Genomic DNA, 24,411 nt, shown 5'->3' with positions numbered 1-24,411 from the left:
TACATGATCTTAAACGTGTACGAGTGGATGCAAAATTACTCAAATCTCTCCATATCGCAAATTACGTCACGTATAAAAGCAAAAAACTTGGAATATGTATGAATATATGAGGACAATCGATTTTTTTCAAGAAAAAAAAAAGAGTCGCCTTGTCACTGGAAAATAAATCCCATATATATTATCACTAGATCACAAATCAATCGATTTTTAAACTTCCCTATCTGCGTGAAATCATTTCACCGTTCAAAATGGCCGTGAAATAACTCCACGCGAAACGTCGCTTTTTCCGTTTTTACTTCACTCTGTGACACTCATAATAACCCAGATTTCACGACAGATGTCAATTTGCGACGTTTTTCTCACTTACGAGAGTTCCGTAATAGGTTTTTAATCACTTCACTCTGATTTCACCGCGAAGTGACTCCCGTAATAAACACCAATATAATAAAATTGTGCAGTGAATCTAGGTTCCACTTCAAAGTTCAAAGTTATTTTGATACATGAAAATGAAGCGCTCTTTAAATATTACCATTGATTTGATATTCATTTTTCGAAAGCCTATGAAACTGGCATATATGAGGCTAAATATTATGTACTTAATGAGATGTATCAACAAGGAAATTTCATTTTGGTAATAAATTTTGCCGTGGCAGTTCGGGAATTGTTTTATTTGTTGTTTTTATAGAAAATGTATTTTCAGGTACAATTTAATTTTAATTTAATTTACGTTAAACAAAAACTATATCAGAAGAATCGATTGATTTAATATTGATATGATACGATGAATTCGTGAATAAAGTTCAATATATTCGAATTTCTATTCAGTTGGATCGTGTTTAACATAGTTCAGCTAAAAAGTTTCCGCCTGATTGCGTGGCTGACATTTCGATCGCGTGGCGTCGTTGTGTGGTGCTGCTCTAGCTCTTCCTGATAGCGAAGTCGAGTCTCCACCATCTCCGGACCCCATTCGGACAGCGGACGGAATGACTTCCTTACGGACTCAATCATCGAGTCCAGTGTCTTTGAACTGAGCCGCAATGCCGCGTACAAAGCCCAGCCCGGCAGCTGGAGAATGGCGATGATGTAAATGCACCAGCCTAGAACTGCAATGCAGCGGAACGGAGTGGTATAAAATAAATTGAAATTCTCGTAAACATTTCATGTCTACTAACCATTGTAGCCAGTTGGAACCGCAAAAGCTTCGTACTCGACGAAGCTCAACAGCAGGATGAGCATCGTAACCAAGGGAGTTACAATGCCCCAACATATTCGCCAAAACAAACTTGTGCTGCGGTTCAACATGAACTTGATGTCCCGACAGATGCGATCCACTCCGTAGATCCAAGCTAGGGTCACCAGCTCGAAAACTGCCAGGGTCAAGGTCACATACTTTGCACCGTAGTAATCCAACAGATCAAGCAGATCTAATCCACCGGGGGTCAAGTACATCAGCCCAAACAGGAACCCTGTTCCAACGACTCCTATTACGACATGCCAGTTCTTTAAACCCGGACACTGGTCACGAATTGCCGTCACAATGCTGGTAGTCACACCTAAGTTACTGCCCAAACCAACGATAAAAAGCATCAGGAAGAACAGTGCCGAAAAGAGCTGGGGCAGTAGATCAAATTTGGCAATCGCATCCGGATAGGTCATGAACGTCAGACCTGCACCACTTTTCACCACTTGCTGAATGTCATGCTGCTCAGTCACATAGGCCAGATTTCCGATAACTCCAAACACGATGCAGCCAGCAATTATGGACGTAAGGGTGTCCAGCCAGGAAATAATCATCGCATCTCTAATGGAGTAATTCATAACTCACATAACTTTCTGATGCATATTAATAAGTTAACTTACTTGTATACATTGTTGGAAAAATTATTGAACGATGCGTACGCGATAATGCCGCCAAAGCAAACCGACAGCGAGAAGAAACATTGTGTAACAGCTTCATACCACACCTGTGTGAAGAAAAACCAAGAGTAACACGTGCGAATTTCAGAGAATATCTACAGGCGCACTCACGGTAACGTTTAACAGCTGATCCCACTGTGGCGTCAGAAAGTACAAAATTCCATCAAAAGCTCCCTCCAGTGTGCAGGCGTGAATCAGTAGGATAAGAATGATAACGTATGGGAAAATGGCCAAAAAATAGGACGCTTTCCCCGAACTCTTGATGCCTTTTATGAGCATTGTAGCCACACACAGGCAGGAGAAGGCGAGACACAATACCAGCTTCCAATCGGGTGTTCCGATGCCTTCGTAGAGAGAGTTGTTTTTGTGCATCACCGAGTTACTGTTGAATAATATTAGTTCATGTTAGTTATAGTTATTTTTACATTGTCCTAACTCACAGAAAATATAGCTCAGCGGATGCCTTCAGTGGAATACTAGCGTTCGATGTGGTTTGCCCGACGAAGTCGGAATCTATGCAGTTTGGCCACGTTGGATCACATTTAGCCCAAGGCAGTTCAACGCTGAAAGATGCCACCAAATAGCGGAAGGTGATGGCTAATACTGGTGTATAGTAGGTCATTACGACAAACATGGCAATGGATTGGCCTATCCCTATTCCTAAAATTTGAATAACTCGGTTGCAATAGACCTTTCTAATTTTCAATGGCACCACAATTACCTCGCATAGCAGGACTCAGATCGTACAGTTTTACGCAACCTCGGCTGGAAAATTGACCCATCACCATCTCGAGATAGTAGATCGGTCGTCCGACGATAAAAAGAACCACCAGGTAGGGAATCAGGAAGGCACCTCCGCCGTTCTTCAGTGCGGTGTAGGGGAACTTCCACACGTTGCCGAACCCAACGGAGTACGCTATGCAGGACAGCATGAACTCGACATCTTTGCCCCATTTATCTCGCACTGGAGTGGATTCCTTTTGGTCACTGGTTGGGATTGAGACGATTGATGCATTGTAACTGTTTTGCTAGAAAAATACGATTTCAAAAGAGAATTTATTATTCAATAATAACAAACATTAAATGAAGTTTTACTTGAGAAAAAAACCCTCAACGAACTCGGACGCATCTCCTCAATTCCGTGGTCCAATACTTGCCAAGTTATGCTCCACTGGGTCCAATCACTTTGCGGTTCGTCGTGTACCAATGAAATTTCTAGCGAATGCTAGTTTTGCACAGTAGTTGTCCGGCATTCGTGCAACATGTCCTATCCAACGTATCTTTCTGGTATTGATCATCTTCAAGATACTGGGTTCGCCAGCGAGTTTGCCGCCACTCACTGTTCTTCTGCACGCCACCGAAGATAGTTATTAACACCCATCGTTCGAAAACTCCGATTGCTCGTAGATCATTCTCGAGCAATGTCCACTTCTCATGCCCATAGAGGACAACCGATCTTTTGAGCGTCTTGTACCTTATATGAGGGCAGCTATTCGGCCGCAGATGCTTATGGAGCTCACAGTAGGCACAACTTCCGTTGATATTACGCCTCCGAATCATAAAACTGATAAGCAAAGCCTTGGGTGCTACATTCCGATTCGAAACTTGACCTTCTGTTTACTATACACAGACTTCGCAGTCAACCGTGCGGAGCCAGCGCTACGATCCTACTGACGCTAACAGTCTCTCCCGAGTCAAGACTCGAACCTACAACGACTGGCTTGTTAGGCCATCGTACCTCGACTGGGGAGGTATATACAACTGATATTTTTGTCTAAAGTTATCAGTCAACCAAGGTAGACAAATTCGACGATTACCTCGAACTCTCTGTCGTCGATCGTCATACTACTGCCTGAGCGGGCTCAGTTCCACCAGCCAGCATGTACTTCGTTTTGGACATATTATCTTCAATATAGCCATCTCTGTCGCACGCTTAAGTCTGATGTACTGGTCTGCCTGCGTTTCAAATGCTCTGCCCACATAATCCACGTCATCCGCAAAGCTGATAAATCGACTGGATCGGTTAAAATTCTGAACGCCGCTCATCGCATAACACCTTCTAGCGCGTTGTATAAAAACATACCGGAGAGATTGTCGCCTTGATGAAGTCCCCAGCGGAATTTGGATGGACTGGATATCCCCATACAGTACCGGATTCCATCGACGGTGGGCTTGATAAGTCGGTTCAATTTCCCAGGTAAGACTGTTCTCGTTCGTAATCTTCCTTGTTTACCGACCTTTTACAAGGCCAGCTTAATAATTTTCCACGTTTGCAGCTTGATAAGTTTCGTTTCAACAGCGTCTTTGCCGATTACTACATCGAACCACTCATTTTGTCAATTTTATTTCACATAACTCAAGACGTTTTCTGCTACGTCGTTGATGGTTGTTTTTATGGTGCTCTGACAGTCTTGGAGAGGGGCTATAGCCAGCTCACTCTTTTCTAGTAGCGCAAGAATGTTCGAGTAGTTTTCGGCGACTTCGAATTGCTTCCTATTATTGAGTGCTATTGATAACGGAGAATTTTGGGTGAATAAAGATCATCACTGGGCAGTCTGAATCGTTGTTGACGCCTCGGTAAGTTCTGAAGTCGGTGATATCTGAGAAGTACCGACCATGAATCAACACGTGGTTTTTTTGAAGTAGAATACTTCTCTCAGGAAGTTCGGCTACATAGGGATGTGAAATGAAAATCTAAAACCGAAAAAAGTGAAAAATATGTCCAATTTCAAATGCTAATAAATCGGTTAGTATTCGATGGATTTCCTTCGTTCTTGCAGCAATAGATTGGAAAATTTTCTAAGATTCTTCCCAAAATAAGATAATTGTAATTTTATTATTCACACTGTTGTACTATTGAAAATAGTCAAGCCTTGTCAAAACGAAAAATTCGACCTCTGATTGGTCGTTATATGCTTGCTTTCCAAGCACGGTCGACAGGATCATATACCTTGCAATTGAAAACATGCTATTTGGCCTATATAAGAGCCTGTTTCAGCAGGAGCCGCTCATAATAGTTCTAGACAGCGACAACAGCAGTCGTCCTTCCTTAGCAGCAGCACTAGACCTGTGGTTGGTCACCACGTCTCAGGAGCAGCGCGGTTTTTCTCAGCGTGTGCCGCCAGACAGCCATTATTCCCCCCGTGTTGGGGCAGCATGAAGATTGCCATCAGTAAATCCAATTTTGGAAATCAAAATGCCTTTTTTAAGGCAAATAAACAAGTCATTGAAAGTTAATAATTTTTGTCAACGCAAGCAAGCATTCTGTGTTGCATCCTAGCAATTGAAATCTGTCGCACCCGTCGAATTTACTGAATGTGAAATAGCTTCCACAGTGCGGGATGCAATCAAATTCTGTTGTAGATGCCTAATTTTTACTTTATTTAGTAAACCCCCACTGTAGGGGCAGCGCAAAGGCTGCGATCAGCATAACCGACATTGAATAATAAACTGCCCTGTTAGAACGCATTCACAAAAGCAGTTAGTTCGACTATGCAGAGCTAATATGAAGTCGCTTCAATCAATCAGCATAAACAGAATTTCGTCGTCTCCCAGCTGCCAAGTTGCATCATGATGCAACACGCAACAGCGAGCAAACGAAATCGTTTGATGTTACCAACCGCAACAAGATACGGGTTAAAACCGTTGCGTGTGTGAGAGCACCATCGGTGTATATTCGCTGGATACAAAAATCAAATGCGAATTTTGGAATAATTCGTCTAAAGAACATAAGGAAATGGTAAACCTGAACTGAAAGGCGTGGCCTATTACGTAGCACCCTTCGGCTATAAAAGAGTGTTTCTGGGAAAACTAGCTACATTCATTAGTCGAAATGTGAACTGGATGGACCGTCCACATCGTTGACAGCAGTAACAGCAGATATCGGCACTCAGCAGTAACAGACCATAGCAGCTGGTCGCGCCTGTGGCTGCCTTCAAATTAAACAAATCACTTGCCCTGTGGTTGGTCACCACGTCTCAGGCCTCTGCCAGGCTGAACGCCAACGCGAGCGATCGGGCGAGATTTTCCAGGTACATCAGCCGGCACTTCCTCTAATGGAAAAGTTGGATCATTTTGTTTAGAAGAATATTACTGTCGGTAATATTACAGAGATGCGATTGCATTATATCCGATATGGAATTGACCAATTGTTCTTTTGAGGACAAATAAAACATTTAATTTGAAGAGTTAATAGCTTTGGGTACCAGTAGCAGTATGGTTACAGCCTCAGCGGTAGGTGCAGCCGGTTCTTCCCTAAGGCCGATTTAATAAGGAAGTAAATGGAAGCGGCACGGCGAAACAGTTCGGGTGTTCTTAGACGCGCGTCATTTTTCGTACGATAGCGGCGGTATTAGCGGTAGATGCATTTGCCAACACCTACTCCAGTAAAGCCGTGTCTAATTTTCAGTGTGAAAACACCTTTCTATTGTGTTGGCCGTGCGCATTAGGCGTCTGCCAGGCTAAACGCGATAAGCGGCGCGAACCGATACGCCGGCCGTAGGTTAATTTACAGCCGTAAGTAGAGCTGTGTAAAAGTATTCTACTTCAACCTTGCGGTCGTGGCTTTGCACACAACCCTCCTGTGATTTTTTCTCGCTTATTTACCTTCGGTCTAGCTCCGCCACTGTTATTGTGCCAATCACCGACGCCCGGGGAGGCGACTCCATCCAGGACCCTAACTCACGACCCGTTGATTAACGGACCGGCGCCAACGGCTTTACTTCCTCATGCGATGGAAGGAGTGATCCCAGAGATTTTTCGCCTCAGAAAATCTCCCGGTGTCGGCTAGGACTGGATCTGGACCAGTTGGGTTGGTTGTGAGTGGATCACGCCACCTCACAACCATCGACACCTATGTCGGCGGTGGGATTCGAACCCAGGTGTCAAGCGTGGTTGGCGGAGACGGGTTGATTTGGCATTCTTGGAGACAGCGGAAGCGAAGTCCTAGGACGTTGGTCAATTAATGCTTACTGAACTTTCCAATCACCAGTTCGATTTCCTCCCCCTTGGTGACCTGAATGTTGTAGTCCTTAACGACAATGATATTATGTGTTGGGCAGCGGTCGTATTCGCGCCCCCAGCTACGTGTGAAATTATTCTTTATATGGAGTTCTGCAGCTCTGGTAAATAGTGTAACTATCCCGGATCGAACGTACCATAGAATCTGTAAAGGGGATCCTGGTAGGGCCTCTAAATTCTAGCTTATGCGCCAGATGACCAAAATCATCTGCAAGAATTACGGATCAGTTTGCCCTGCCAGCTCAGTACAACCCTACTGCAGGATCCACCTCTTAAAAGTCCCGACTATCCCAAAACTCATCGACCTCAATTCGCAAAGCAGGAATATTTCCCAAATTCAACAAAAATATTCTATTTAACTACGATATGATTGTTGGAACCATTAAAAGTTGTTTTATTATTTTTTTTTATGAAAAGTGGTTATATTCGCAGGCGATAAAAAGAATGATAAGGTTGAAGTTATTCTAAGTAAATTTCTATTATCACAAAACGAGATTTATTTTACTATTGTCCCTACACCTTTCTCCTATCCCAAGAATCCAGTTCCTTTACGTGACGTCACTATATGTTTTCTTTTTCCCTGTTACGTGAGTCTCCCTATCTGTGCAAAATCTCTTTTCCACTTTTGTTTTTACAATTTCTTCATGCCCTACTATTTCCCTATGGTGGTGGTGGGGGGGTGTCGGTGTTTAATAAAAAGGTCCGGACGTACTTACAGCATGTCTCGATGCTACAGGTTACCTGGAACGAGCAGGTCGTTCTCCTGTCGGGTCGAGTGTACTACTGTTCGGTCGCCGCGATTGCAGTGGTGACGACACGAGGTCCCATTCGGGTAGAGGTGTCAACGGGTGGATTACTCGGCGTATCCACCGGCTCCGATGGGAAGGCTTTGAGCGGCTGATCAGGACTGATTAATCTTCTTTCCCGGGACGTGAGTCTGGACGATTCGCACTGGCTGTGGTAGTCTTTCCCCGGACAGACCACTCGCGACTCTTGGCATCCACGTGTTGGCGGGGTGGTGCTTCGCGAGGCCGAACTCCACTACCGTTGACCACGCACTCTGGGTGTACCCTTAGTGGCACGCAGCCACGAGGCGAAGGATACCACCAGGGGATCGCCCTAGTCCGATCAATTGCACCGCGATAACCACAAATGGTAGAGGTTCGCGTGCTGGCCGAGGTGGGCCGTCAATCTGCGGGTCGTCCGCTTTTGAAGAAGCGAATATCCTGGCCAAAACTTCCCAACGCTTTTTTTCGTGGTCGTCAGTAAACGACTCACGAAACTGTTTTTTTGAAGTAGAATACTTCTCTCAGGAAGTTCGGCTACATAGGGATGTGAAATGAAAATCTAAAACCGAAAAAAGTGAAAAATATGTCCAATTTCAAATGCTAATAAATCGGTTAGTATTCGATGGATTTCCTTCGTTCTTGCAGCAATAGATTGGAAAATCTTCTAAGATTCTTCCCAAAATAAGATAATTGTAATTTTATTATTCACACTGTTGTACTATTGAAAATAGTCAAGCCTTGTCAAAACGAAAAATTCGACCTCTGATTGGTCGTTATATGCTTGCTTTCCAAGCACGGTCGACAGGATCATATACCTTGCAATTGAAAACATGCTATTTGGCCTATATAAGAGCCTGTTTCAGCCGGAGCCGCTCATAATAGTTCTAGACAGCGACAACAGCAGTCGTCCTTCCTTAGCAGCAGCACTAGACCTGTGGTTGGTCACCACGTCTCAGGAGCAGCGCGGTTTTTCTCAGCGTGTGCCGCCAGACAGCCATTATTCCCCCCGTGTTGGGGCAGCATGAAGATTGCCATCAGTAAATCCAATTTTGGAAATCAAAATGCCTTTTTAAGGCAAATAATCAAGTCATTGAAAGTTAATAATTTTTGTCAACGCAAGCAAGCATTCTGTGTTGCATCCTAGCAATTGAAATCTGTCGCACCCGTCGAATTTACTGAATGTGAAATAGCTTCCACAGTGCATGTTGTCCGTGTATCTTAATTCCCCCAATGTTAGGGCAGCTCAAAGGTTGTAATTAGCAACCGATTTTGAACCGCAAAATGCTTTTTTCAAGGCAAATAAAAGAATAATTGAAGGTTAATAATTTTCTGGCATCAACACAAGCAGACATTATGTGCGGGATGCAATCAAATTCTGTTGTAGATGTCTAATTTTTACTTTATTTAGTAAACCCCCACTGTAGCGCAAAGGCTGCGATCAGCATAACCGACATTGAATAATAAACTGCCCTGTTAGAACGCATTCACAAAAGCAGTTAGTTCGACTATGCAGAGCTAATATGAAGTCGCTTCAATCAATCAGCATAAACAGAATTTCGTCGTCTCCCAGCTGCCAAGTTGCAACATGATGCAACACGCAACAGCGAGCAAACGAAATCGTTTGATGTTACCAACCGCAACAAGATACGGGTTAAAACCGTTGCGTGTGTGAGAGCCCCATCGGTGTTTATTCGCTGGATACAAAAATCAAATGCGAATTTTGGAATAATTCGTCTAAAGAACATAAGGAAATGGTAAACCTGAACTGAAAGGCGTGGCCTATTACGTAGCACCCTTCGGCTATAAAAGAGTGTTTCTGGGAAAACTAGCTACATTCATTAGTCGAAATGTGAACTGGATGGACCGTCCACATCGTTGACAGCAGTAACAGCAGATATCGGCACTCAGCAGTAACAGACCATAGCAGCGGGTCGCGCCTGTGGCTGCCTTCAAATTAAACAAATCACTTGCCCTGTGGTTGGTCACCACGTCTCAGGCCTCTGCCAGGCTGAACGCCAACGCGAGCGATCGGGCGAGATTTTCGCGGTACATCAGCCGGCACTTCCTCTAATGGAAAAGTTGGATCATTTTGTTTAGAAGAATATTACTGTCGGTAATAATACAGAGATGCGATTGCATCATATCCGATATGGAATTGACCAATTGTTCTTTTGAGGACAAATAAAACATTTTATTTGAAGAGTTAATAGCTTTGGGTACCAGTAGCAGTATGGTTACAGCCTCAGCGGTAGGTGCAGCCGGTTCTTCCCTAAGGCCGATTTAATAAGGAAGTAAATGGAAGCGGCACGGCGAAACAGTTCGGGTGTTCTTAGACGCGCGTCATTTTTCGTACGATAGCGGCGGTATTAGCGGTAGATGCATTTGCCAACACCTACTCCAGTAAAGCCGTGTCTAATTTTCAGTGTGAAAACACCTTTTTATTGTGTTGGCCGTGCGCATTAGGCGTCTGCCAGGCTAAACGCGATAAGCGGCGCGAACCGATACGCCGGCCGTAGGTTAATTTACAGCCGTAAGTAGAGCTGTGTAAAAGTATTCTACTTCAACCTTGCGGTCGTGGCTTTGCACACAACCCTCCTGTGATTTTTTTATATTTAGCTCTGCCTCACTAATAATTTGATTTTTTCTGACTCATGTTTTGATTTCGTTTACAATTTAATCAATCAACTGGACTCACGGTTTTATAAAATCAAACAAATAACTTTTTGTTAGGTCAAAGATTTTATTTTTGGAAATCACTAATAAAAATAACCTTTATGGTTCACTGACTTATTTTTTTAGAAATTTCTGACTTGTCTGTTCGGCGGTCTGAACGGGAAAGATAGAGTTATTTTTTCTCTCGTTCAGCCAAGCCTCGAATTTTCTTAATTTCTTTTAATTTCCGTTTGTAAAAATTCTTGACGTTGATTTCCATACGATAATTATTTTCGTTTACTGATCAGTGAAACCAACCTTTTCCTAGACTGTCAAAATATTAGTATCTAACACCCCATCAGTAACTCCCTCTGATTCGAGCACTCATTGTCTACCTTGCAGGCGATTTAACTCCCACCATTTGATAGGGTTCTCTATGAAACTAGCGGCACGCTCGTTTCAAATCTTTCCAGCACACATCCTGAACCTCTATGATGTCGAACTTGCGGCTCTTCAATTCATCACGCGGTGCTTTCGATGCAATTAAAAGATCGGCAGTTTCATATTCTCTATTTCCAATCGTGCTTTCAGCCTGGCTCCGAATTTAGTTGTTTTCGATCATTGTTAGTTTGTTTTTTTGCAGGTCTCGCAGAATGTGGTACAGCTATTTGGTACAGCTGAGACCATGGTGGTGGAGAAAGCGATCTCGTCAGTGCGACAAACGTAGAAGCTGTGCTAGCCCCAACGATAGGCGAAGTTAAAGGTGCCACCAAGCGGCTGAAAAACAATAAATCGGCTAGAAAGGATGGCCTCGGAGCGAACCTTATTAAGAAGGGCCCGGAGAATTTAGGATACAAAACATGGGATGTCGTGCGATCACCGTCCTGAATGCCGCCTACAAAGTACTTTCCCAAATCATTTTTCGCCGACTCTCACCGCTAGCCAACAGATTTGTGGGAATTTATCAGGCCAGCTTCGGGGAAGGATGGTCTATGACGGGCCAAATCTTTAGCATACGGCAAATCCTCTAGAAATTCCGTGAATACAAAACCCCCACGCACCACCTATTCATCGGCTTCAAAGCCGCGTATGACACTATCGACTTAAAAGAGCTATGGAAGGTCATGGACGGAAACGGCTTTCCGGGGATGTTGATTAGACTGATAAAGAGCAACGGTGGATGGGACTCAGTGTGTGGATTTCGGGTGGATTGTCGGATTCATTTGAATCCCGCAGGGGACTTCGACAGGGTGATGGTCTCGCCTGCCTGCTGTTCAACATTGCTACAGGGTGTAATGAATCGAGCGGACATCAACACGCAAGATACGATATTCAACAAATCCTTTGAATCGTTTACTTTTTTAATGACATGGATATTGTCGGCAGAACAACTGCGGCGCTGGCCAAACAGTACACCAGATTAAGCAGCGAGGATTGGTTTGCAGATGAACACGTCTAAATTGAAGTATATGCGAGCCAGCGGAAACAAAGCCAACCGACGACGCCTAGGTAGTATCAATACAATCGACGGCGAATAGTTCGAGGTAGTTGACGAGTTTGTCTATCTTGGCTCACTGGTAACTGAGTACAGTGATACCAACCGTAAGATCCGGAGGTGTAGATTCAGCGGAAGTCGTGCCCACTACGTCGAACAGACTAAGCCCCCGTACGAATTATAACCTGTACGAAACGCCCATAAGGCCGGATGTTCTCTACGGGCATGAAACGTGGATAACTCTCGAGGAGGACCTGCGAGTGCTCATAGTTTTCGCACGCCGGGTACTCAAGACGATCTTTGATGGCGTGCAGGAGAACGGAATATAGAGGTGGAAAATGAACCATAAGCTCGCGCAACTCTACGACGACTCCAGTATTCCAAAGGTGGCTAAAGCTGAACGGATACGCTGGGCACGGCATGTTTCAAGAATGCCAGGAAATTCCCTGTGGAGATGGTGTTTGTCTCGAACCCGGTAGAATATGACCAGTAGGCTGGGACACGGTTATATGAGAAAAAAAGCGATGGTGTTATTTTTTCGCTCCCTTGCACTTTTCGAGTTCCTTATGAGTCCTATAAAAACTGAGTAACTTTTCAGATCGATCGGTGAAACGCCCGATTTGCGCCCGATTTTTAAAGCTTCCTTATGATTTTATATGGGAAAACCCACTTTTTCAAAACTTTTTCTGCAGACATGTCCAGTTGGCTCCTAAAAACATATCAATACATGATATTTGAAGGAAATTTTCCTGGAAAAAACTGTTCTGAAGACCGCAAAGCGCTAGTTTGCTTGTGAATAAAGATATTCACCCCAGACTGATTGAATATCTGATAAATGGTTTACCATTGAATTTTACTAGCAATACAGCTGCAGCAGGTTGGCAAATGGCTGGACACGTGTAACATGAGACCCTAATGCGGCCATTCACCTCTGTCCAGCAACTCCTATCCCAACCTCCACGTGGTGCCGACCGCAATACGAGTAACCTTAGCGGAAATCGGGTTAGCAACCCCCGGTGGAAACAATGGTCGTATGCTGACTGGGAAGAGGGTCTTACGCGGCTGTATCCCCATAGGGGCGGCGTACAACAGCGTCTGACTCGGAGCAGGCGGCTGAATTATGGAATGCTGTATCCCGCCAACTACACCTAAGATGGCAGCCCTATCAGCAGGATGTAGGTATCGCGACCCTGGTAAGGTAGCATACCGAAACCTTTTGGGTACTTGGAACATCCGATCTCTCAATGAACCGGCGCGGGCTGGCTTGCTTGCTCGAGAACTACAGCGACAGGGAGTCGAAATCGCAGCGATTCAGGAGGTTCGGTGGCCAAATTCCGGAGAAAGGGAATTCCGTGCAGTAGACCCTATTTCACGCACTTCTTTCAAGTATAACATCTACGACAGTGGCGGCAAAGCAGCGGAACGGGGCGTCGGTTTAGTAGTGCTGGAAAATCAGAAAACAAGCTTCAGCGAATCTATGACGAGTGCCCAAAACACGACGTAAAAGTCGTCATCGGAGACGCAAACGCACAGGTTGGGAGGGAGGAATTCTTCCGTCCGGTCATTGGAAGGCATAGCCTCCACTCGTCAACCAATGAAAACGGCCTGAGGCTGATTAATTTTGCCGCGGCCAGAGGAATGGCCATTTTGTAGCTCCTATTTTCCACGTTTGAATATTCGGAAACACACCTGGAGGCATCCAAATGGAGAAGCCTGCTCCCAGATCGATCCAAACTGATTGACGGTCGGCACTTTTCGGATGTTACTGATGTTAGGTCTTTTCGGGGACCAAACATTGACGCTGACCATTATCACGTCGTCTGTAAGATCCGCGCACGGTTGTAGAACGTGCTGAAATCTCGCACAGAGAGGACGCGCGTTTTAACATTCAGCGGTTGAAGGCTGATGGCGTTGCAGCAGAATACGCCAGAGAGTTGGATCAACGGATCGCAGAACAGCAGGAGGAAGGAGTGGAAGATATAAATGGGCTGTGGAGCAGCATCCTCGGCGCCATCGAAACGACTGCGAGAGAGGTGGTAGGTACGACGCGCGGAAAACAGCCAAATGGCTGGTTCGACGCCGAGTGCCAGATGAGAAGAACCGTGCCAGGAGCCGCATGCTCACTGTGGCTACGCGTCAGAACAGAGAGAGATACAGGGTGGCAAGAGCTGCCGAAAATAGAACCCACCGTCGGGATAAGCGCGAGTACGAGGAGCAGGTGCTCGCCAGCGCAGAGGACAGCTATGCTCAAAACGACGTGTGGAGATTCTATAGAACTGTCAACAGAGTCAGAAGCAGGATTTTCCCTGTGCCAGTCATGTGTAATGACAAGAACGGCAACCTGTTTACTGATAAACCGACAGTTGCAGCCAGGTGTAAGGAGCATTTTCAGGCCCTATTGAGCGGTGAGGAGCCGGATGAGCAGAGCAGGAACAGGATTACGATTATGAGTGACGAACAAGCTGTGGAGCCACCAACACAGGAGGATTCGAAAAAGGCGATTAGTGAGCTGAAAAACGGCAAGGCCGCTGGGAAGGACGGTATCCTGGCCGAACTTCTAAAAGCGGGGAGCGAGCGGCTGTACTATGCGATCCACTAGATAATACTAAGGATCTGGCCGAGGCATATCGAGGCATAACGTTGCTCAACTCCGCATATAAAGTGCTCTCCCGTATCCTGTTCTTCAGATTGAGACCGTTAACGGAATCCTTTGTTGGCGAATACCAGGCTGGTATTCGGCAGGGGCGTTCCACGACGGATCAAATTTTCACCCTGCGACAGATCCTCGATAAGTTCCGGGAGTACAACTTACCGACTCACCATCTGTTTGTGGACTTCAGGGCGGCATACGACTCAGTGAAAAAAATCGTGCGTGCGGATAGCTGGCGAAACATCAGCCGCATTCGTAACGTTGGATGGACTGAAGCAGGGGGTGCGCTCTCCAACTTACTGTTTAACATCGCTCTTGAGGGTGCAGTACGAAGAGCAAACGTGGAAAGAAACGGTACGATTATTACGAAATCTCACATGCTTCTTGGTTTCGCGGACGACATCGATATCATCGGTATCAACCGTAATGCCGTGTAGGAGGCCTTCGTACCTTTTAAGAGGGAAGCAGCGAGATTGGGGCTTGTCATTAACTCTGCCAAAACGAAGTACATGGTAGCTGGCAGGGAGCGTGGAAGTCCCCGTGGTGTTGGTGCTGAGGTGGAGATAGATGGGGAACAATTTGAAGTGGTTGACGAATTCGTTTATCTTGGTTCGCTCTTGACATGTGACAACGATATGAGCTGTGAAGTGAAACGACGAGTTGCAACTGCGAACAGGGCCTTCTACGGACTACGTAACCAGCTAAGGTCCCGTAGTTTACAAACTCGCACAAAACTAGCGCTGTATAGGACGCTGTTGCTCCCGGTGGCCCTTTACGGACATGAAGCATGGACGCTGAAGGAAGCTGATCGACGAGTGCTCGGAGTTTTTGAGGCGGTAAACTGGAAGATGGAATGTGGCGCAGACGCATGAATCACGAGTTGTACCAGGTATACAAACATGCTGATATAGTGAAGGTTATACAGCAGGCTTCAGTGGGCTGGACATGTAGCCAGAATGCCTGACGAGAGAGCCGCTAAAACTATCTCCAGTAGAAAACCAGGAAGAGGCCGTCGACTCCTTGGTAGGCCTCGCACGCGGTGGATGTGCGCGGTGGAAGAAGATGCACGATCTGCTGGTGTACGAGGAGACTGGAGAACGGCTTCCCAAGACAGAAGAAGCTGGACATCTCTAATTCGTTAGGCCCTAGACCGGTGAACGGTCCGTTAGCCAACAAAGTAAAAGTAAAAGTAAGTACTGCTGCAGCATGCTGCTGTTGCAAATTCAACCATGTGATGAGAAATGATTTCGCTTAAATTTATCTTGGAGGCTCCCCCGAAGATACTATGAGCAAAAATCACACTTTGAAAATTAATTCCGCGCGAAACTATTTCTCATACTTAAGCAAGTTTGCAATAGCAGCAGTGTTGCTAGAAAATTTCAGTGGTGAGCCGTCCGTCAGACATTCAATCAGTTTGGGGTGAATAGCTGTTTCTACAAGCATCGTAGCGCCTTACGGTCTACAGATGAGTTTTTCCCAGGAAAATTTCCTACAAATACTATGTATTGATATTTTTTTAAGAGCCAACTTGACATCTCTAAAGAATAAGTATTGAAAAAGTGGATTTTACCATATAAAGTCGTATAGAAACTTTAAAAATCGGGCGCAAATCGGGCGTTTCTCCGATCGATCTGAAAAGTTACTCAGTAATAACCTTCTTCACCGGGCTGTCGTCCAATACCCTTGCGACATGTCTAGTCCACTGCAACCTGCCAATCTTAGCCAATCTAAGCGAACTTGATCAAGGAAATAAATATTCATTGGCCAAATCCGCTGTTTTGAGTTCAGAAGCTTGATAAACCACCAAAAGCTCTAAAGTTAAACTACGTCTAAGTTTCGTCTAGTTTGCCGCTATTGTTTCATCAATTGTCATTTTGTTTTTAACTTCAAATATGTCAACCTCTTTCCAGATTATAATTTCCTCTGATGGCCGAAGTCCAACTACAAGTTTCAAGCTAACTGTTTTTTGAAGATTCAGCAGCGCCCCAGCAATTTCACTAAAGTTACGGAACGGTCACCACTATCGGTGTTATTCCAGAATGTTTTGTGATGATACTTACGTCAGCTGCATAGGCTGTAGTGAACTCACTGAAAGATGTCACCTGTATTCGGCAGTGACGAATTTGGGATACTATAGTTTGTTGAACGTAGATAGTATCTATTCTTGACATCGAATGCCTTTGAAACTCCCACGGGTCATTCACTGTTGTTTCTACTGTTGTTGTCACTGCAAGGTCTGTTAGAGACTCCCTTACAGCAACTAATGCTTGTGTTTGTAATGATTGTGCTAATTGTGCTAGTGGCAGGCAGGCTTTGTTTTGCTCATCTTCATCTTAAAGAGAAAGAGTTTTCTTCCCTCTTAACAACTGCAAGCTTACATTCAATGTGCATCACACCATCTGCTGTAGATAGAGCGCAGAGTAATAGTTTCTCTGACGGAAAAACGCTCCTAATTTTTTTTTTCTTCATCTATAGTTTATTTGACACGGCACAAATACAATTCAATGTTTAACGGCGGTTCTTGTCGTTTGGTTGGATGTAGGCGGAAGGGGATAGGACTATACTGGGGCGTGGATGGATTTCAGGAAAACGTATATAAGGGACATGTAGGATAGGTCATGGCTCGCCAAGACATCACGAACAGGAACAGCCGGCTGCCTACTTTCGGCCTGCAGGGAAGCTATTAATCTAGACCTGGTGTCACGGTGTACAGGGCATGACCAAACAACGTGCTCTATGTCGTGATAACCTTCACCACAGGCACAGATACCACTCTCCCCGAGCCCAACACGACGGAGATGCGCGTCAAATCTATAGTGATTGGACATAAGCCGGGACATCACGCAAATAAAATCCCGACCTACATCCAACCCCTTGAACCACGGGTTCGTCGATACCTTGGGGATTATGGAATGTAACCACCTTCCCAGTTCCCCCTTGGTCCAAGAATTTTGCCAACTGATGATCGTATTCTGACGTACAAATGAGAAAAATTCATTAAAGGCAATTGGTCTTTCATAAATTCCACCGTTTGTTGCGCCCACCTTAGCCAAAGAGTCCGCTTTCTCATTACCCGGTATCGAGCAGTGAGAAGGGACCCACGCTAAGGTAATCTAAAACGATTTTTCGGATAAAGCACTCAGATGTTCTCGTATTTTCCCCAGGAAATACGGAGAGTGCTTAACATCTTTCATCGATCGGAGAGCCTCAATGGAACTAAGACTGTCCGTAAAGATGAAATAATGGTCCGTGGGCATTTTTTCGATAATCCCTAGGGTGTACTTAATTGCAGCCAATTTTGCGACGTAAACAGAAGCAGGATTATCGAGCTTATGGGAGACGGTTAAATTGTTATTGAAAATACCGAAGCCAGTGGACCCATCAAGAAGTGATCCGTCAGTGTAGAACATATTGTTGCAGTTGATGTTTCGATATTTATTGGAAAAAATTTTGGGGATCTGCTGCACGCGTAAATGATCCGGGATTCCGCGAGTTTCTTCTATCATGGATGTATCGAAAAACACAGTAGAATCAGAAGTATTTGATAAGTCGACACGATTTGGAATATTCGAAGAAGGGTTAATATTTTGGGACATGTGATTGAAATACAATGTCATAAAACGGGTTTGAGAATTAAGTTCGATTAACCTTTCAAAATTTTCAATCACGGGACGGTTCAAGACCTCACATTTGATTAGAATACGAGAAGACAGGCTCCAGAAGCGGTTTTTCAATGGTAGTACTCCAGCTAAGATCTCCAAACTCATCGTATGGGTCGATTGCATGCAACCCAAGGCGATACGCAAACAACGATATTGTATTCGCTCCAGTTTGATCAAATGTGTGTTTGCTGCGGAGCGGAAGCAGAAACACCCGTACTCAATAACAGACAGTATCGTTGTTTGGTAAAGCCTTATAAGGTCTTCTGGGTGGGCTCCCCACCATTGTCCGGTTATTGTACGAAGAAAATTCACTCTTTGTTGACATTTTTTCATCAGATACCTCACGTGACAACCCCAGGTGCCTTTAGAGTCGAACCAGACACCAAGATATTTGTGTACCAAAACCTGAGAAATCGTTCTACCCATTAATTGTGTTTGAAGCTGAGCAGGTTAATGCTTTCTAGAAAAACTACTATCTCAGTCTTCTGCGGAGAGAATTCGATACCTAGCTGTAAAGCCCAAGCAGACAAATTGTCCAAGGTATCTTGCAATGGTCCTTGCAAATCGGCAGCTTTGGCTCCTTTAACAGAGATTTCACTGTCGTCTGCAAGTTGTCTTATCGTGCATGAATTTGCCAGACATTCGTCGATGTCATTTACATAAAAGTTGTAAAGAAGGGGGCCTAAACATGAGCCCTGGGGGCGCTCCTAATTTGACAGAGCAAAAATCCAATGAAACTCTTGTAAATTGCTCATCCGCGCACGCAGGAAAAATGAAATAAATTGCTCGGCGACCAACTGAGCATTGCGTTACCGTTCTCATCGCTCTGGGGTGCGACAAAAACAGTATAAAATCAAGCTTTCTGCAGAATACGCACCCATGGTGAGTTGTGAATCTTTCTATAATATTAAATTCGAAAACGGTTAGGATGTGGCTTCAATGTGAACCTAATTGTTTTGATATTTGGCCAACTTCTCTTCTAGTAAGGGAACATTCATAAATGACGTAGCATTTGAGGGGGGAGAGGGGGTTTGCAGTTTCGTGACGAAATGTGACGAGGGGGAGGGTGGGGGTTCAAGCCAAGCTACGTAGCAAACATGAAACTAAGAAAAAAAATGGATTTTTTCTAATTGTTCTTTTTTATCACTGTTTTGTCTGCTTAGAGTAATTTTTATTCCTTCCTTGTCTTTTCTTGTTCATTAATGACTCAAGGTATGTTTTGGATAATAAAATTTGCAAAAAAAAATTTATGTAGGGGGGGGGGGGGGTTGTTATAAAGCTACGTAATTATCTAGAGAGGGGTCCTGACTTTGTGACGAAATGCTACGAGGGGGGGGGGGGGGAGGTGGTCAAAAAAACCTAGAATAAAGCTACGTCATTTATGAATGTTCCCTAAACGAGAAGCTAACGAAAACTTCTCCCTCTTACTGAGAGAGCAAATAAATGTTTATCCCTAACACGTGATGATAAAGAGTGAAAAGAAGCTCTGCGACTGAAATACTCTACGCCTAAATGTGGATAATTACTCACTCTGTGTGAGAGAAAGTCTAGTTCTCCAAGGGGTTTGGCAGGTAGAAAAGGAAATTTGGTCAACAATCAAGAGAACGGAAGAAGCCTGGTGGCAGGTGTGTTCAAAGCGCACAGTGGTCGGAAAAGGCAATTTGACGAACTTAATTCTTTTGTGCTTAAACGGTTGATGTTAGCCAAAGATAATGTTCAAAAGAATTGTTCACAAAAATATAACGGAAATGTTGATGAGAAAACTTTTTGATCATGGCCTACTATCATAAAAATAAAAAGTCTAACTTTTGATACAGCGAAGATACATGAATAGTTTCTTTAGCAAAGTTGTAGAACTTTTCAAAATATAAAACTTTGCAGAACATGTTAAATTTCATTGACGTCAATTTATTGGAATACAAAGCATTTTCGATGTCAACCTCCTCAAATTTAGTTTTTCTAGCATAACTTTTTAAATATTGTTTTTTCAAGAACATAATGTTCTAGACAAATATGACCAACATGAAAACACAGGTTTCTTTCGAAGACAGCATATTGCTACAATCGTTCTATACTAAGTTAGAGCGTTTTTTTTTTCGTTAAATTATTTCCCAGTTTCAAATGCATATAGGGGAGAAAAAGGCAAACCGGTGCACATCATCAAATTTTTTTTTTCAAAGCTTAGACCTGTACTATAAGCTTGTTAAACTTTGATACTTGACAATTCATAAATGGATGAGTAGAGTTATGTTTTAGGTATGTATGTTTTTGGGGTTTTCTATACAAAAATGCACAAACTACCTGATTAATGAACGATGATTTGTAAATTAATGAAACATTATCTCACAAAACTTTCAAAATTAGTGAGAACGTTAAAACCTGTGTTTTTATGTTGGTCATATTTGTCTAGAACAATATGTTCTTGAAAAAACAATATTAAAAAAGTTATGCTAGAAAAACTAAATTTGAGATGGTTGACAGCGAAAATGCTTTGTATTTCAATAAATTGACGTCATAGAAATTTAACATGTTCTGCAAAGTTTCATATTTTGAAAAGTTCTACAACTTTGCTAAAGAAACTATTCATGTATTTTCGCTGTATCAAAAGTTAGTTTTTTTATTTTTATGATAGTAGGCCATGATCAAAAAATTTTCTCATCAACATTTCCGTTATATTTATGTGAACAATTCTTTTGAACATTGTCTTTGGCTAACATCAACCGTTTAAACACAAACGAATTAAGTTCGTCAAATTGACTTTTCCGACCACCAGACGTGTCCTGTCTTCAACACATGCAAGGCCTTTGTGCATCATATTTTCACAAAGGCGGCATACTTATACCTGGTTGACATATGTATATACAATATATGCTGTATCTGTGGATACTCATGCACGACGAAATTGCCCTAACGATCATTTTCTGTATTTGGAAATCGCGATGTCTTGCACGTATCTATCTTAATGTTTAGCACGTCTCCGAATGTCAGATGTTTGCATGTAGGGGTAAACGGGGTAAGACCGCCCCCTTAAGCAATTCTGTTTATAGAAAAAAAAAGTTGCGGCTGCAAATTCATTTTTTCTTCGCTAAGAGGTACTTCTCTTCAATACCCGCATTTAAAAAATAAGCATTGAAATTTTTTTGTTTATTTTCCACCTTTTTTTTATTTTAAAATTTCATTGAAATTGTGCAGATCTTTAATTTTTTGAGGATAACAAATATTGTTAAAGCCAAAACGGTTGATTTTATCGGTATAGTGTCTTCGACAAAGTTGTAGATGGAACTTTTTTTTTTTGAACAAAATATGCAATAAAATATGCACTGTGAAAAATCTGAAAAAAAAAATTTTCTCAGTTTTAACTTTTTTTTTGTTTTTTGATTATCCAAGTTCAAATCAATGTTTAGGTAACTTTTTGTGGTTTGCAAAATAAATGTATTTTTTAGAATTGGGATTTTCCAAGATATTCAATTTATAATATACCTGTCTTTAAGCTAAAAATAAAAACTCATAAACCTGTCTGTATGATTTTTTGAAGAATTATGTATAGAGTAACAATATTAATTATTAATTTTTTTATTTTTATTTTTAATTTTTTATGTTTTTTTTTTATAAAATGACCAACGACTCTATACAACAAACAAACCGCCCATAAAAATTTCTTCATAAAATTTGAGCTATTATTTCTATTACTCCATGATCAAACAACCATCAAATTTAAGCTTACCTTCTACTTAAAATATTACCTGAAAAGCTTCAACCAAATCGAAAATGGTCGATTAACATCGATGTTTTATGTGGCTTGAAATTGCTTTACTGATCCTGTAAATATTCCTTATGTAGTGTCGAGGCATTTGGGTCTTGAAGTAAAACAACAAACAGTTGTATACGTGGCGGTTTTACCCCATGTATTGTGGGCGACCTTACCCCCAGTGGAACATTTTCATATTCCACCGAAAAAGTAGTCAAAATTACAAGATTACTCAAGGCCTTCGATATTTTCGAAAGAAGACATATTCAGGCAAGCGATTAAACGTATATTCACGAATAAAACAATAGATTTTTAGACAGGAAAACCTTAAGTCTCGTTGCCGCAAAACAATAGCGCATTGACTGGTTGCCAGCTGAAAGGTTGTTTTTGATTATTTATGAGGCCTTTCGCGCACTATCAAAAAAAGAAAGGGGTGCAAAACGTTATGTAATTATACTGTAATAGACATGTTAAAGAAATTTTGCAATTATTATATAACTTGGTAGTAAAACTACGGTGGGCTATCTTACACCGCTGGGCGGACTTACCCTGTTTACCCCTACAGGTCGAACTCGATTATTTGAAATTTTAGACTCGATTATCCGGAATTTTATTTTTTTGGTGTCCGTTTTCAATTTTAATTCCGAAACTTTGCCTTTACCATCCCTTCTGGCATATTTATTACCATTTAAGTCACTTCCGGTATGTTTGGGACATGTTCGAATTAAGTGAAAATAATCAATGTCCAATTTATTTTTTTTTTGCTTCTCAAGATTTTTCGCTTTTCGCCTCAGAAATAATTTCTGGTTACGCCACTGCATCATACAAGTAAAATAAAGAAAAGAATTTTTTTTTATGTTTGTTAATCGCAAAATTTCAGTATTTTTTGTGTGATTCGATTATTCGGAAAACTCGATTATCCGGAATGAATTTTTTTTTTTGATGTTCCGGATAATCGAATCCGATCTGTATTGTGCAATCCAATCTTAACCCTCTATTGCCCAAATTGATTTTTAGACGGACTTCGAAAAAATCACTATGAAGCTTTATGAACATTTTTTAAGTTCTTATTAAAGCTTTTTAGAGATTCAATTCTGGCAACTTTGAAAATACCAGGATGAAATCCGTTTTTATATTTTTCTTGTAATATATATTTTGTCTTGTAATGATACCAAAAAATGTTTCTTAGTTAGCTTTTATGCAATTACGTGATAGATTATGAAAGCCTCTTTTTTTACTTGGATCAAGTCAAGATATTAAGATTGTGATCCCTTCCATGTTAGCGGTTCTCAGAAAAATAAAGTTATAATAAACTTCGTAGTTAATTATTGAGTTATAGTGCAATTCTAATCAATTTTACTATGTGCATTATTACTCTGCTGGTTAATTGAAATATTTACGTCACCGGCAATAAAAATATACTTAGAGGACGTAAACCAATCTTTAAAAAAAAATTTAAACTCGTTCTATTCTCACGGTAAATCTAGATGTATCTACCTGATTCATGTCATCGAATTTTCTTAGTTTCGATCCATTTATAACCATAATCTAATATTCGATAGCATATCGATTCATATCGATAGCCTAGATTCCAACATTTATTCAAGAAACAGTAACCGATAAACTCGCGTTAGTCATAAAGCTATTTGCATAACTACTCCGTTTAATTGATCGTTAAAAAAACAACACGCAGATCGTACGCGAAGCACCTCAGCGAGAATTGCAAATCTAGCAAAAATCACCCGCAAAAGTCACGTGCTTCCCCGATCCATCGATACAACCGTCTCGGCAGGCTTTTTCACTTTCGCGGGGATTTCCCGTGGCGATTCAGGTTTCGAAAGACCGGTAAAAGCCGTGAGCTAGTTACCTTTACGATCTCCGACAGAATTTGTGGAGGAAAGCAACTTAAGATGGAAGCTTGCTAAAAATTCGGCGTTGGAACTAAAATATTTTGGCAAATGTATAATCTGCGCTGCCTTAGAGCATAGTGTCACTGAACTCCACTTTTTGAACCAAAAAAAACCGTTTCGCCATCGGAATTATGCGAACTATACTTACCGAACTACTTTTGCTGATGTCAAGGTTGTCCTGGGATTCCCCGATGTAGGATTGGTCATGCATGTCACTAATTGCTACGTCCACTTGAATGTGATGAGGAAATAATCAAATCTCTCCAGAGTGCAATAATACAAACGTCGTCTGAACACATGAATACCTGGTAAGAAACTGTTATGACTGGCTGGTGTTTGCTCTTGGCGCGATGCAATCTTGCTTACCAGTTGTGGCGAAGGAGCTGAATAACGAATCGCATCTGGTTTGGAGCGTTCGACAGAAAAACCCTCAGCTACTCAACCCGTTCCTGATAAGGCGACACTGCTGACACAAAGCTCACTGTCAATAGTAATATCTACGGGCAACAAACCTTGCGTATGATCTCGGTACTATTAATTTGTTGCGGCCTTTGTTGATTTCGGATTGAT

At 42.5% G+C, this 24,411-nt stretch overlaps 1 protein-coding gene across 2 annotated transcripts; it reads right to left on the bottom strand.

Moving 5' to 3' along the window:
* Positions 1–661: 661 nt before the first annotated feature.
* LOC129722373 (sodium-dependent nutrient amino acid transporter 1-like) lies at positions 662–24,377 on the bottom strand. 2 transcript variants are annotated; one of them, XM_055675769.1, is made up of 8 exons: positions 24,208–24,377; positions 23,990–24,146; positions 2,639–2,945; positions 2,358–2,577; positions 2,029–2,299; positions 1,861–1,964; positions 1,173–1,801; positions 662–1,103 (listed from the first exon to the last, which is right to left on the bottom strand). In XM_055675769.1, the coding sequence occupies exons 2-8, from the start codon at positions 24,050–24,052 to the stop codon at positions 847–849; spliced, it is 1,851 nt and encodes a 616-aa protein (XP_055531744.1). In that variant the 5' UTR covers positions 24,053–24,146; positions 24,208–24,377; the 3' UTR covers positions 662–846. The 2 variants fall into 2 exon arrangements, with proteins under 2 accessions (XP_055531744.1, XP_055531743.1); XM_055675768.1 differs by having other exon boundaries at positions 23,990–24,157; positions 24,208–24,275.
* Positions 24,378–24,411: the final 34 nt, after the last annotated feature.

This window comes from Wyeomyia smithii, chromosome 2 (genome assembly GCF_029784165.1).
Source record: "Wyeomyia smithii strain HCP4-BCI-WySm-NY-G18 chromosome 2, ASM2978416v1, whole genome shotgun sequence".
Taxonomy (NCBI): Eukaryota; Metazoa; Arthropoda; class Insecta; order Diptera; family Culicidae; genus Wyeomyia; species Wyeomyia smithii.
The sequence above is the reverse complement of the archived record's forward strand: the minus strand, read 5'-3'. Positions and strand labels throughout refer to the sequence as shown.